The following is a 15,807-nucleotide window of genomic DNA, read 5'->3' as shown; positions in this document are numbered from 1 at the left end:
GTTTGTAAATCTTAGAAGCGGATGTGTTTATTAGTGGGGGGGGGGGCCTAGATGTTCCTTTTTTTTTGGGGGGGGGGAAGGAGGCGGGCGCCCAATTTCTGTATCTTTCTGTGGGGGCACCCTTCAAAGCGGACAATAGGTTGCGCTCTTCATGATGGCACAATTAAAGACGCTCGTGCAACGTTAAATAGGTCACTCATGACAAAAGGCCGCTCGTGAAAACGGACTACCAAATTTCCAGTGGTTTCCAGCAATTTTTTTGGGGGGGGGGGGTGGCGTGCACCCCACAAATGCCCCCCTTTACTACGCTGAATCAAAACAAAGGATGATAAAATTGATTCACTGAAATCACATACAATACATGAAAATGGAAAAGGGAATGATATCATGAGAGAATGAATTTAATGTCAGTAAGTTATTAATGATGGTATTTAAAAGAGAACTAAAAGCAGAGATCGACAGATACTACAGATGCATGTAAGAATATCCATACATCTTAAATTGTAGTTTGAAACTCCCACAAATTTTCTGTTGAACCTTGCTCAACCCAGATCCTCTGAACATTGTATGCTGAGGGACTAATTCTAGGGACTTGCGTACAAGAAATAACAATCCGTGTGCGTGCAAAAAGCACCTACGGAATCCAGAGGAGGATAATAATGTGCAAGAAGAAGTTGACGTTTGTGGCTTGAAGCATACATGCTTCTTGTTCACTGTTTCCCTTTTAAAATAAAACTGGCCATTTCTTTGGCGACGTTTAGGCCTGTCGAACCAGTAGCGTAGCCAGGGGGTGCAGAGTGGCAGATTGCCAATGGGATGGAGATTTGAAAAGCAAAATTGGGATGGTGCATAGAAGCAAATGTGGACGATAAAAATGGGTAATGGGATGAAAATTCTATTTTGCAAAATTCAACATTTTTAATTGATTGCCCTTTTTCACAAGTGCCATTTTCCACGAACGCCCGTGTTTACAACCGTAACTGTTGTACCGTGTTGAACCCCCCCCCCCCTTTTTTTTAAATTTGAGGCCAGGTGTCTGGTGAAAAAAACACGTCTACCTTTCAGCACGGATACCACTGCAACTGACAAACTAAAAACTCTAATTATGCACAGTCTAACAGAATATTGTGTTACTTTGACTTTCTTACACACTGAAAGGATGCAGGGCTTAGAGAATTAGGCAGGTGCCTATAGCTAGCTATCCCATGGTGAGTTGGGAGATGATATCTTCATTATTTTGCCTCCAACATCGTCCGCAAGGTGAAAATACTGTAGTGGAAATTGACAGTTGCACAAGAGGCATTTCTGGGGGGGGGGGGGGGGGTAAGGGGGTTTCTGTTAAAATTTAGCTAAGTTAGCCAGAAATTCCTTACTTATTCAATATTTTCAAGCAATCAACTGCCCAAAAAGTTTTGTAGGCCCCCTCAACAAAAAGGTTTTCTGTCTATAGTTATACATTTTGGAAGTAAATGCTTTAAAGTAAATTGGATAGTGGGCCAGGATTATGACTCAGAAATGATTTCTCCAACTTTCTTTTCATAAGATATTTATCTGGATATCCTTAGCACGAATGGGGAATTGAAACTGCATGGAATTTCAATGTTCATGTACTTCCGTGACCTTCGGAAATGAATTGCGTGACAGGGAACGTGACAGGGAACGGAAAAGAGTTCTTCTAGTCAGAGATTAATGTTTAAATTTTCAGATAACAGTGAAGCGTGAGAGCATCAAAGATCCAGAGATTATTTAAATAACCAGTGCTTCTCTTTCTGTTATGCTTAATTTTAAAAAGTGTTGATCTAAGAAAGAGAGCACCCCGCCTTAGTCTAAAAATAACCAGCCAATGACAGATCAGCTTTGCAACAAATTTCTTCCGAGGCTATAAATGAAGGAAGTGATAAAAAAAAAGTCGGACCATGTGTAGATATCGCAGCCATACTTTGTCAGGTTGACAAATCTACGCAGCCCAATTGAATTTCCTCCACTACAAGGCTTTCCATTGATGTTTACCAGTTTCGGTACAGTTGCCAAGTTTGTTTTTGTTTTTGTACTGCTGACGAGGGTGGAAACTTTTTTGATTGTGTTATCCTGAAAGAAACTGAGATGTCTGTGTTTGATTGATCAGGACCAAATGTCTTGTTTGTAAACAAGGGCCTAGTATGAGCAGCAGATCTGCTGTGTACCATTTCTTAAAGTTGCTCCCCCCTCTCCCACTTTATTTGCAATTTCATCCTGAAAATAGATTTTCGTTGTACATTGCTACTTTTCAATTCCCTTTAGAATGAGACATCAAAAAGAAAATCTGCCCATGTGAAGTTATGGATTAATTACTTAACAAATTTTAAAAAGTACATGCAGTCCCACAGAAATTTGCATTTCTCTATAATATCTGTGCAAAAACATAAACAAGGAAAATTCACTAGGAGAAAAAAGGTATGGGTAGGTAGACTTTGATACTTTATAGAGTAAAGTGTTTGATACTTTATAGAATATATAATACAACTTTAATACTTAATAGAATGAAGTATATGGTTTTGCCTGTCTATTCCGAAGAGTGAAGTTCACTCCATTCGAGTGAAAATCCACCCCTTAGACTGAAACTACCGGTAGGGACCAGACATTTTAGAGTGAAATTCATTCAATCAAAAAAGATCAAGTTTTCACTCGAGCTTCAACTGATGTGCTTCTTTTTTTTTCAGAGTATTTCAATCTAAAACGAGAGTGATTTTCACTCTAAATCATCTAATCCCTAGTTTCACGTATTTCAAGTCGTGTCTATTCGATGCAGGCACATGTTGTGTGTGCATGTACATACGGTAATACACACACTTCAAATACACAAATGTTGTTTCTTACACGTCCGCAGATTGTGAGTCACTGTGCAGCTGCATCACAACTAGCACTGCAACAGCTCGATTTTTCGGGACAAAATTGTGACCACCGAAATTCGTTCTTGCATGGTTCTTGCAAGAATAACACACAAACGCCACATTTTTAGAGGATGGTTGTGTGGACGTTTATCTACTTTTGTACGTTTATTCTACTTTTAGATGCTCTTTCTATTGAATATCATTTCGTTTAAAATGCATTTTGTAGCCCAATTGGGTACATTCCAGGCTGTAATGTCCCTCTGTGTGCACAAACCCATTATGTGACTGGATGTGCACAAACTCTTACGGATGAATCGACTGTTGGAGAAGGAAGCAGGTCAGGACTGTCGAAAATTAACTCAGGAGCCACAACATTGTTTTGTTTCCTCACGCGCAGTCACAACATGAGGAGGAAGAAATCAATGAAATTGATTTCGTCTGCAGAAGGTTAAGCAGCTCCCCTTTGACTTTGATAAAAAAAAATGGTTAAATGAACTGAGTAAAGGCTTTTTTCATGACTTGTATTTGACATAATTGCTGTGAATAGTAAGAAGCTGATGAGAATGTTTGTGTCTGTGTTGTTTCCTGTTTTAGAATTTCAAGGGAATTTCAAGTTTGAACTATTAATTAGGGAGGCTTCGCTTCCCCCGCAAAGCAGGTGAGGAGGTTTTGCCTAACCGCCTGCTTCATGAGCAAGTCATTGGCATGAAATATAGTGCACAGTTCACTTTTGACCTGAATGTGCTCAACCAGTCGTGTCTTTACATGGAAGCTTAATTGGTGCAAAAGAGCAACGACATTCTTCATGTCATACTCTTTTGTCGATGTTGAGGGGGTACTTGAGCATTGAGCCCGCAATACTGTATAGACACAGAACAATTTTCACATAGCTTATTATTTCCCATGTCATTGAAATCTGGTATAAGCAAAGAAACTGAAAGAGAAAGTGAAAAATCCTATTTGGATTAACTTTCTGCTCTGGAAAACCTCAATTTGAAAGTAGAGTATATATCATTTGCAGCTAACCAAAAAGTTTGAAGAAACAATAAAAGAAGAGCATTTTCAAAGGTGCGTCAGGTGTTGCATTTTTGGAAATTTCCGTTAGTAGTTGATTTGTGATTCGGCGAATCCGCGAATGAGTGCGTGCAAGCGTTAATTGACAGGACGCACGCGCGCGTGTGTGGTTGCTATTCGTCGGTTCAGTGTGTGACATTGCTAATAGCTGCAATCATTTGAATGAGACCGTGTCCCTGACGTTGATTTCGGGCGCAATTTAAACCATGACTCGGTAACTTTTGAATTAAAACCGTAATCGTAGAATATTGTTTTCTCGAAATATACAGCATTCACAGAGCTAAAAGTTCATCAGGTTAGTTGTTTAAACACCCGTCGTAAGATGTTGCTTCAAACTAACAAATGATCGACCCTACCTTTAAGAAGATCTTAATGTTTCTTGAGAGTATAGTAGCCTGGTGTGGTAAAAGAACCAGCCCTGTATTTTGTCCCAGAAGACCAAAGTGAAACTTGGGGGGTTCCCTCAACTAGGCTTGGTGATATTTTATTTGGTAACCAACAGGAAATTGTCAATTATTTCTCAACCATGGCTTTAGTCAGGGATGGTGCACTATCTCTGCCCAGGACCCCTGCCCATGAACTTCCTGAGGACAAGGGAGCTTTCCCTGAAGATGTAAGGTTATCCTCCCATGGGATCAAGGCTGTAAGGGAAAATGGCACTTGGGAGGAGAAGGTGGTACCTCATTTAGCTCATGACCAAAGGCAGAATCCTGCACTTGCGTAAAACAAATCTGCCAAGTAGATCTCCCCTCCTTATACAGGGTGTTTCAATAAAAAGGAAACCCAACTTTGAAGAACCAGTATGGACAGACTAAATGTTTACTGGCTATAAAACTGGTATCATCTGAAAGTGTAATCTCTATGCTTTTCAATGATACCTTGTTTACATTTCCAGGGACATGCATCACTGAGCGCCACTGTCATGAAATTTTGATACAAAATTGCAGTTGGTTCATTTTAATGTCAAACACAACAGGCATGGTGTGCATGATAATAAGTATTCAAGAAGAAGACACGAGTGCATAAAAAGAAACCAAAAAACAAGTCGGGTTGGTTTCAAAACTGGATTTTATTGTTGGCCATGATTTCTCGTTTTGACCAAGCCATGTTCAAAACAATGTGCCAGTTTCCCGAGGATTAACATTCAATCAAGCCATTTCACAGACATTTCCGTAACAATGGGCACACCGTGCCCAGTGTTTTTTTTATGAAAGTGAACCATCCAGTTTTCAAGACAATGATGCTCAGTGATGCATGACCCTGAAATCCTAAACACGGTATCATTGAAAAGCATAGAGATGACGCTTTCAGATGATACCAGTTTTATAGCCAGTAAACATATCATCTGTCCATACTCATTCTTTGAAGTTGGGGTTCCTTTTTTTTTTAAACACTGTGTACAGCGTGTCCCTAAATACCTGCAATTTATTTTTTTTGCGAGGCTCTAGCGTTGGCGTGGAAACACATACCGCCATTATTTTTATATCATGTTACAGCTTGAATTGGACTCTTAACTTTATCCCTGGTAAAGTATTGGTGTGATTTTGAAAAGGGTTTTGAAATAATTTGTGTTCAAATAAAGGCATGTCAAAAACAAACTCAACCGATTTCTAGGAAAATTGATGATGGGGTACATCAGATGCAAACTCGAATCTGTTGAAATGATATTAAAATACATTGAACTTGAAACGTAGAACAAAATGTGAATTTATTTAAAGTGTAGTCTACGCGGATCGAAGAGAAAAGGAAACACAGAATGACAAAGAAAGTAAAAGGCAACCAGATTGTCACATCATGAACATGATGAAGCAATTTCCCATTAGAAAAAAATATGCATGATTGATTTTCCTTGAAATCGGTTGAGTTTGTTTTTGACATCCCTTTATTTGAACACGAATAATTTCACAACGATATAAAACCTATGATATAAAAATAATTGCGGTATTTGTTTCCGTGGCGACTCTCGAGCCTCGCAAAAAAATGTTGCGGGTATTTTGGATGCGCTGCATGTTGTAAATAGCACACTGCACTCTCTCTATCTGAATGGAGGGTCGATGCTTTGAAAAAGAATTACATGGCTATATTGACCGAGAATGAAGGCCCATGGAAGTTGATTTCTTTCAGATTCTACTAAACAGTTTCCAGATATATTTGACATGTTATATTACCCTGATTCTTTGATTGAAATTTAAATTGTTTATTTATGTCCCCATAGGCCAGTGACTAGTTCCCCCCCCCCCAAAACAAAATGGGTCCGTAATTTAAATTCTTCAAAAGACTTTACCCTTCCACCACTCTGTCCATCTCCAATCAACAAACTTGAAAGGCTCCCCCTTTTTTTTGATAAAAATGGTTGAATGAACTGAGTCAAGGCTTCGTACATGACTTGTATTTGACGTAATTGCTGTTAAAAGAAGAAGTTAATAGTAGAAAGTCTGTGTCTGTAAATATGTCCAACAAACACTAAATGTAGATTCCCCTACTTGACTATGAGAGGTTAGCTGAATAAGCTCCGATTGTTTTGACTGCTTTCTGTGCTGGATGCCAGTTCAATCATCACATGCTTTATCTTGTCGGTTCCTGGGTAAAGAATAGCATTCTACGCAAGTCCATGTTCCTAACCGGACATTGCCAATTGGGGTTTGTGGGCTAGAGAACCATGACAACTCCATATAGGGGGGACATCAGGAAAGAAACCCATGTAGGGGCTTCTTGTTGAAGAGGATGCAGAATGCCACGTTGACTGCTCTAACATTCAAATTACTGGCAGGATAGGCCCTGATGATGTCATTTAGATATAGAAAAAAAGAGGCTCATACCACCAGTAGGGGTTCGTTGTGCTTTTCTTTGGAAATGAGGCAAGTTTGAAATAACATATAGCTGGCCACTATACTCAAACACAATATGCCAACCTTGAAGTTCCAATATCTGTGTTTTCACTAGGAAGGGTTTGGGTATAAAGGGTAGGAAGGATATAAAGGCAAAAGTCTAATGTTTCACACAAAAGTGAACATGAAGGCAAATTGTTGATGTCAGGCAACAATTTATTCTGGGAATTCACAGACGTTGAACACATCAATGGCTAAATTCACCACAAATGTTTTATGAGGTCAAGTGTGCTTTCATACTTCCTTCACGTGAAGTATGAATAAGCCTTGTCAAGATTTCAGAAGATGATTGGTCTCCGCTTTTGATAAATTTTTCATTTTTGCAGTCTGTGTTTCAAGGAAAACAGATGTTTTGCTTCCTTGTCTGACATAAGGTATGGTGAATCAAACTTCAGACTTCTGTTCCAATTGAAATGTGTATTTGATGGCTCCCAAAAGGTGACTTATAAACTTGGCAGAAATCCATTTGGTTGATGAAGTGCATATGGCGGAAGTAACATGGCAGTACTCAAACTAAGATATACAGAGTTTGTGTATTGCATAGGCTATAATGCCCCGAGGAAGGATTACGTACCTTTTTTCCCCACTGATGAATGGTATGGAACATGTTGAGTATATTTAGTAATGGCATATGTTTGGCAAAATATTGCTCAATTGTAGTTTGCAAAATGCTGGGAGAAATTAAGGGGATTATCAGAAAAGGATATGTGTGTTTGCGGTTGGGCCTAGTTGAGTGGGAAATTTTATACCCTGAGGGTCTCTTTGTGGTAAAGGAGACTGACTTTTTGGTATTCTTGCAGAACATATAAATTCTGCGAAACATTTGCTGCATCATTAAAGTAATCAAATTATAATGAACCTCTGAGAATTTCATGGCACTTTTATATCATGGCCTTTAACACAAATTATGCAATTTTGTCACAATGTCTATGTTGTACAGCAATGTTACTTGACGTGTGTCCACAAAAACAAGATTTGTTAAACGATTCATAAGAAAAGCATCATACTTATGCTATAAGGCCAAAAGACACCACCAGAACACAACACTGTGAAGGAAGGATAACAATTGGGCATATACATGTAAGTTTTATGCCCAGATCAAAGAGCTATTGAAATGTGATTAGCTTGGAATTCAGTGAAAAATATGAAGAAAAAAAAATTGTGCAATATGAAGTACACACAACTTTGTCGCAAAAAATGCTCGTTGATTTGTGCATGTCAAAAAACACGTGCAGCATTGTTGAAACAAAGCTGCCTATGTGTAAATAGACCTCTATAACTTAAGGTAATGTGCGTATGCTTACAAAAACCATATTTATTTTTATGCTTTGACTAGTCTAATGACAATATGTCTGTTTAAGCTGTCGGTTTTTAAGGCCTACATTTTGTAGGTGATGGTTAAGGTAGGTAGCAGGTGCAGTTCTAGAACCAATATTTTTGGGGGGCTAGCACGGTGGATCCAGAATTTTTTTCAGGGAGGCGTGCTGAAATGTTGACTGGTTATTTTTTCCAGACACTTAGGCCTCCGAAAATCAATAGGGGGGGCGGAGCTCATGCCATATTTTCAATGGGGAGCGCCAATAAAATCCTAAAATCATTCACACTATAGCAAGGGCGAATCCAGAACACAATTTGTTTTTGGGGGGGCCAAAAAAAATTTTGGTCCCCCAAAAAGTGGGTCCAAAAAATTACGGCGTGGGGTTCGGGGCCCGCTTAAGGGCCCCGAACAATTTTTGGATTCTAGATGCTCTGTGGTGCGATCTGAGGCAATTTCTGACCACTTTAACCAATTGTTTTTGAGGAAAAGATGGTGGTGTACTCATTGCCTGCCTTTATTGCGATGTCACTTAAAAAAAAAAAATTGGTTTCGTTTTGGGGGCCATGGCCCCCTTTGGCCCCCCCCCCCCCTCCTGGATCCACCCTTGCACTATATTAACTAATGCACCCTTGTCACGGCTATTTCTTCTTTAGGGGGAGACCGTTCGCATGTACATCACAATCCTCCTTTTTGTTAATGCAATTTTTTTTTTTTACGGAATTTATTTTGGGGGGGGCTAGACAAAATTTTGGGGGGGGCTACAGCCCCCCCTAGCCCCCCCCCCGTAGAACCGCGCCTGGTAGGTAGTGTTGTAATCGTAAGTGATCACTGCCCATACACAGTTGCCAAAAATGATCAACCAATCGCCAATAACTGAAACAGATTGTGAAACAGTTATCTGAATACTACATTGTGGTAGGTTTAACACTTCTACTGCTTCAATCTGGTGGTAAAAAAAATATGAGTACAGTGGCACCACGATTCATTGTATATTTTGAAAGTTAGTTTAAGGGGATGCACTTGACCCAGAATAACTTTTCAATCTTCAGGCTCACGAGGTTCAAGAATGTCAATTGGTCTTTCTAGCTAGAGGCAATGAGCAAATAAGTGGCTGTGATAAGTGCCGAGATTAAAACCTTTCCTTCTTGTCTTGATGGAATGGGGGAATCGTTTACTGGAGATCCATTTCTGGATGGCCCATGGGGACATTTTTAGCGCTGGAAAATGGAGACTGATCCCTTATGCTCTATTAATTCACTTGATGATGTGCATGTGACAGTACTTCAAATCTCATATCCTGGTGCTTAAAAGATATCCTGGTGTTTAAAGGGAATATACAACATTTGCAAACATCAAAAAATAAAACTACCAAGTTTTTACGAAATACCTTACTAGGATGTTTGTAAATGACAGTCTAAAGCATCCTGTAAAATTATGGCACCTGGTGTGAAGTCATTTTCAAGAAAATGGTATTTTTGTATACATTTCCAACGGTGGTCGGCCGACCACCGTTGGAAAAACCTACCTATTTAGCAACTACTGCTCAAAATTTACCATTTTTTCAGTGCAAATTTTGTGTGATATTGGTTACATGTTCATGAACGGGTGTAGGTCAGCTAGACTGGTTCCCTTACCTTACAATTTTCCGGCATCTATAAATGGATCCATTTTATCTTTAGTGGAGTCAGGGAACCAGACTACTTGAACATTTTTGTTTTTCTTGGTTGTTCCAGCATTTGCGAACACAAAACATCAAACATGTCAGTGTAACAATATGTAATCTATTATACTAACCCCTCAAATAGTTCATTTCTGAAAATTACAGCAAAAGCCAATGATGTACATTCCCTTTAAATGAAAAAAAAAGTACTGCATGTACTATGGTATGAACTTTGAACACATCAGTGTTTTATCTTCAACTGAGTGACGTAAATAAATAAATAAATATATTTGTAAATGAACAACATATCCCTACAGTCAGATGAGATAGTCCCCCTACATACAATTATAATACTTGTAACACAAACAATTCTTTACCAAACAATATTAGCAGCCCGACATCAGGGGATTTATGTTCATTCATCACCCGAATTGATCTCGCTTTACAATTTTGTTTCTTAGAAGATGTGATTGCCGTTAACCCAGAACTCTATGTTTTTCCCAGACCTGGTATAGTGTGAACTGTGAAATCCCTGTCCAAAATTTCACACAGTAGTTATGTGTGTGAGAGAAGCACTCTTACTGTACGTGTACTTCACGGCATGCCCCTGTTCCTTGAACCACACTATTTCTGTACGTGTTTTGAGCCTTGCTAAAAATACATATTTCAAGTGGTGAATGATAGGGGGAAATAGTTTGCAAAATCAGGAAGCCAAAGTAAGTGTGGTAACGCAGTAAAAAATAACCACTGTTTATCCCAAGAATGCGCTGTAACCTGCCTTTTCCAATTTAACAGCCTTCCTTGTTTTCTTGTCTGGAAGAGGACTTAGTTCCCCAGAGAAATTAAAACCAAACTTATTTGCTTAAATACCAACCAAAACAAACCATAACAAACAAACTCGGCAGTGGCTTTGGGTGAGTAGCTCAGAGGAAGTCTTCAACTTGTGGAGCCCGCCATCTCAGACATCGGATCCGGGAGGCTTGGGCGATAACTGTGTTACTTTTAGTGAAAAGAAAGAGGTTAAAAATACAGCCATGGCGGTGGCAGTGCCACACTTGGTTTATCTTTCACATGCCAACTTGCCCTCCTTTCACAACCTATGGGTGTGATTAGGGATTGGTGAGTTTGGTAGAGGGGATGGCAGAATGAAGGATTTTCAGGATGTGGAAACTTCAAGAGAAATTAAATTCATAAGGAGTTGCTCTTGTAGAAGAGCAGTTATAAGAAACAGAGCTGTGATAAAAACACGGTCCTTTGGGGACCCTTAGACCTTAAGTGACCACTAGATCTTTAGGGAAGCCTGTACAATGAACTTTCCAGTGGAAATGTTGAGGGACAATACAGCTACTTGCAAATTATGGGTAAAATGATCATTGTCTTGCATTATATTATTGGAATCCTTGTGTGTCCGTTTACTTAATCATTTGCCACATAGCACTGACACCCACTGCGAACCAACTGTACTGGTCATGTTACACATGCAAGTTTCTAGTGACCAAAAAAGTTTACAGAAAGTGAAAAATTGAAAAGCAAACAAGCACATCACCCAACTCCCTCCTGGTTTGAGGAACAAATTTCTTTGTCATGTCTGGTGAAGTTTTGACAAGCCCCCAGATATGTATGTCGCTGTCAGTCAGGATAAATCAAATTTTGGAGAAAATTTCAATGTGATAAAAAAAGTTCAAGAGTTGAGCTAAACAAGGTGTTGTATGTTCACCTTGCAACATGCCCTCTGCATTTCTCCCAGGGATTCAGTTTCTAGCGCTTGGGGTGTGCGATTTCTACCCCTCAAATTGAAGTTGGTGTTGGGTGTCGGTTATAATTTGCATTGACAATGCAAATGAGAACAAAAATACACCTGATCTAGAGTGAGATCTCCAGAGAACGCTGGTCTGATAAATTTAAAGCAATAATTGGAGAGAGATTGTGATCTCTAGATTTTATCTACAGTGGGACAAGTCTTTTTAAAGCAGCTTTTATAGCTTTTTGCAGATATTGGTAGAGTTGATTTCATTTCAAAAGGTAGATTTTGAAACCAGATGGTCATAGATATCTATTAACTGGTAGTTTTCCTCAAGAGCAGTTTGTAGTCTATATTTACAAAATAGTGTCCTTTTGTATTGTTTGTTGTCTTCTACATAATAGTCTTTCAGATACCAAATCAAAGATGCCTCTTGACAATTTTGAGCTGGACTTTTATACTTATATACATATGCTGTCATCTGAAAATAAGAAGACGTTTTGGTTTAATTAAAGGCTTTGAACTCAAGGAGCGTACATTGTGGTTTAAAACGCTAACAGGAATTTTTCACTGCCTCCCTTTAATTACGATTAAAAATTTGATAGGGGCGAAACATTTGCCAAAAATGCACCAAAAGACCAACTGGAAATTTTGAAATGAGTTTGTATCCTTGTAAGTAATTTGTAACTTGAAATGTACTTTTTTCTTGAATCTTATTTTTTTGGTCAGGAATTCAACACACCAAGGTAGACTGTATCGAATGGCGGACGTTCAGATCACAGGATCCGGCCATGTGTGATGGATTGAGGAGACCCAGTGTACGTCAGCAGGCTTGTAACATCGAGGCATGCCCGCCAGTGTAAGCATCTCCAATTTGTTTCATTGTTTAAAGGGAATGTACAACATTTGCTTTTGCTGCAATTTTCAGAAATAAATGGATTTGGAGGATTAGTATGTTATATACTTGTTAAACTGACTTGTTTCATGTTTTTGGGCTTGTAGATGCTGGAAAAACCAAGAAAACCTATCATGTTCTTGAAGTCTGGTTCCCTGACCCCACTTAAGATGAAACGAAGCAATTAATACACTTTTGGGGAAATTGTAAGGTCAGAGAATCAGTCTAGCAGGCTTGTACCCCTTCACAGGTGTGTAATCAATTGCAAGGAAAAGTCAGAATAACTAAATATGAAAAAGTAAGAACAGTTTTTGAAAAAAGCCAGTTTTCTCCAAAGCTGGTCGGCCGACCAGCGTTGGAAAAATACCGTTTTTCTTGAAAATGTCAGCCCACCAGGAGCCACGATCTTAAAGGATTTTTAAGACTGTCAGTCCCTGACAATTCAGTAAGGGATTTCGTGATAATTTGATCATTTAGTTTTTTGATGTTTGCAAATGTTGTATTTTCCCTTTAATTGGATTTTACTCCAGTTAATGTCTTGTGTGTGTGTAGGAATCAGTCACTTTTTCTCTAGAGTCTTGAGAGTAAGTTATTTCTATCCAGAGGTCTTTAGTTATGCTCTCACTGGTAATCCCCCCCCCCCCCCAAAAAAAAGGTCTGGCTGATCAAATTTGATTTATAGTGTAAGGTGATACAATGGGGGATTTATTCCACTTCAGGGAATTCCGTTGTAGCTTTATCAGAGATGCAAATACTGTAACTCTCTGAATAGAGTGAAATCGTAAAAACCATCTCCCCCACAAAAAAATCAAGAGACAGACTGAAGCATATTTCCTTCTTTGACATGAGGGGGGGGGGGGGTGTTCTAAGGGGGCAGGGCATATCACTAACATGAGCTATTACGATAGAACAGTGGATTTTAACTTGGTAAGGACTGGTTTTGTGACAAGTATTCACAAAAGGACCATAAAGTCATGCAGTGTACATGTACAGGGCGTCCCAAAGCGTTGTGCAAGCAGATATCATTTAATTTCTCAAAACTACTTAAGCTGAGTATTTTCATCTTGATGGAGAATATTAATTATACTCTTGTGTATATTCGGTAAAAGTGTCATGGAAATCCGTTCATCAAAACCAGAGATCTAACAGATTATAAATAATAAAGGCTATGGTTTTTCACCCATTCCAATGGGATGGAATTAACACAGTCAACTTAATTTACATCAGAGTGAAAAGGCCCATGACAATCTGATGCACTGATATCACTAACTGTGTAAATCCCATTGGAATGGGTGAAAAACCATAGCCTGTTACAATCTGTTAGATCTCTGGTTTGCATGAACGAATTTCCATGGCATTTTCACTGATTATTCACATTAAGTATAATAAATAATGCTCCATCAAGATGAAACACTCATGTTAAGTAGTTTTTGAGAAATTAAAGGATATATCTGCCTGCACAACTTTTTTGGGGACAGCCTGTATAGGCCTAGTTTTGTGCCAGTGATTGAAGCAGTGTATACATGTCCATATCAGGTGTTAATTCCATTGCTCAAGTTTTTCCCCTGAGGCCTGTTCCTATAACCTCAACAATATATCAATAGCACACCAATCCAACATTTTGAATTCCCACCGGATTAGCCCATTGTATACTCACATTGTCAGCTTCCCCAAGTTCCAGGGATTAACAAAAGGGTACAAATTTGCTAGTGGGTCAGAAATATATTTTTTTGTCGGTTTTGTTTAGTCTGAAATATCACTAGTCTTGATTTGTTGTCTGACGTCTGAGGAAATTCTGACACTGCCCTGTTTTGTTCACATACTGTTCCTGGAGATTTCTGGGCAATTGTGCAGACACGTACTGAGTACTGACTTAGTGTGTAAGCAAAGGAAAACCCTCTTTCACAATTTATTTGGGGGGAATGGTAAAACCAGCCTTTGACTCCCAGTGAACTTAAGGTGAATAACAAAAACACAGACATCACAAAGTTAGCGATTGTTGACTGCTGTGATATGGAACATGACATTTTTTAACACCCAAAGGGCACACGGCACCTGGGGCTTCGCCTAGGGAGCCACCTAAGGGTGCCATGCACCCCAAGGATTTTTTTTCGAACTATACAGTTTTCCACATCACAGCAGTAAACATTGTTCTGTTATGTTGTGAATCAGATTTTGTCTTGCCTGGCTTGTCAAGCAATATGTCTGATGAAGTGAGCAAATCACGACCAGTAACATTGTCAATCCATCATTGCATTTTTTCCCGGAGTTGATCCTAGCAGGATTTTTCTTGGCGGCAAAAGTTGTATATTTTTTCTAATCATAAAAGTTAGAGGGCGTGACCCTAGACCGACCCGAGTTGAATCTTTCTCGAAGGCAGAATTTTCATGATTTTTTCATGATTTTTGATCGTTGTTACAATCTGGGACACTAAAGGTTCGTGCAAATTGTTTGAAAAAGGTGTTTTGTTACTGCTGGAATCAGTTGTATATTCCCAAACTGACCTTAACCACTCTCTCATTTAAGTTCAAATTCCCCCCCCCCCCCAAAAAAAAACCCCAATTTTCTGTATATTTCATTGATCGATCAGTAAAAAGCTAACATTTTACTCAAGTGATGGGAAACAACAGTGGAAACCCTCAAGGCTAGAATGAGGATTGGGTTCATTAGGAGTGTCCTCTCCCATGAAGTACTGGAATTGCCAATTTCCTTGTACCCTCATCCTTTAAGATACACCACGTTTTCCTCGCTAATTGTGCCTGGCAGTCTCCTTGTGATCTCTAGGATTCGCTGTCAGATATTTAAAACTCCGTCACTCTCCATCAACAGAGGAAGTATTGGTGGTCCAAGATGCTTCTGATGAGGCCTGAAAGTAATTCTGGGTTGCTGTCCTTCCTCTAATAATAAGATCATCAATATGGCAGTTGTGAAAGATATGCATTGATAATTGAGATCTACCTGCGGTTGTGTGCAATTAACAGTCTCTCAAGCAGGACAATTATAGTAGTTGATCTTTAATTTTGGGAATGATCGATGATCATTAATGCTGCATTCTAAAGGGGGCTGATCGTAGGTAAATGAAGAAAGTTATCAACTGTTACGAGAGGGGTGATGTTTCCTCACAAATGTCCGTAGTGTAATTTGAATCAGGAACATGATATTGTTCCATAACCTCTGTTTATAGTTTTATGCACAGCGACCCCATATAAATTTTCACATCTTCAAGTCATGATGATCCATTCTTTTCAAAGCGAGCATTTTATTTTTTATCTGACATTTTTTTACCCAGGGATGAGAGAAAGCAAGGGCGGATCCAGAACACAATTTTGGGGGGGGGGGGCCAAAAAAATTTTGGTCCCCC

The 15,807-nt window shown here is 39.1% G+C and overlaps 1 protein-coding gene across 1 annotated transcript in view; it reads left to right on the top strand.

Moving 5' to 3' along the window:
• The window catches only part of LOC119741260 (thrombospondin type-1 domain-containing protein 4-like), a 48,995-nt gene that overhangs the window by 2,161 nt on the left and 31,027 nt on the right, over window positions 1–15,807 (top strand). The window contains exon 4 of the mRNA XM_038217012.1: window positions 12,281–12,410. Coding sequence (XP_038072940.1) covers window positions 12,281–12,410 — 130 coding nt within the window. The remainder of the gene's footprint in view (window positions 1–12,280; window positions 12,411–15,807) is intronic.

The sequence above is a fragment of the Patiria miniata genome, unplaced genomic scaffold (genome assembly GCF_015706575.1).
Source record: "Patiria miniata isolate m_02_andy unplaced genomic scaffold, ASM1570657v1 HiC_scaffold_5, whole genome shotgun sequence".
Classification (NCBI taxonomy): Eukaryota; Metazoa; Echinodermata; class Asteroidea; order Valvatida; family Asterinidae; genus Patiria; species Patiria miniata.
This window is presented reverse-complemented; position numbering and strand designations above follow the sequence as displayed.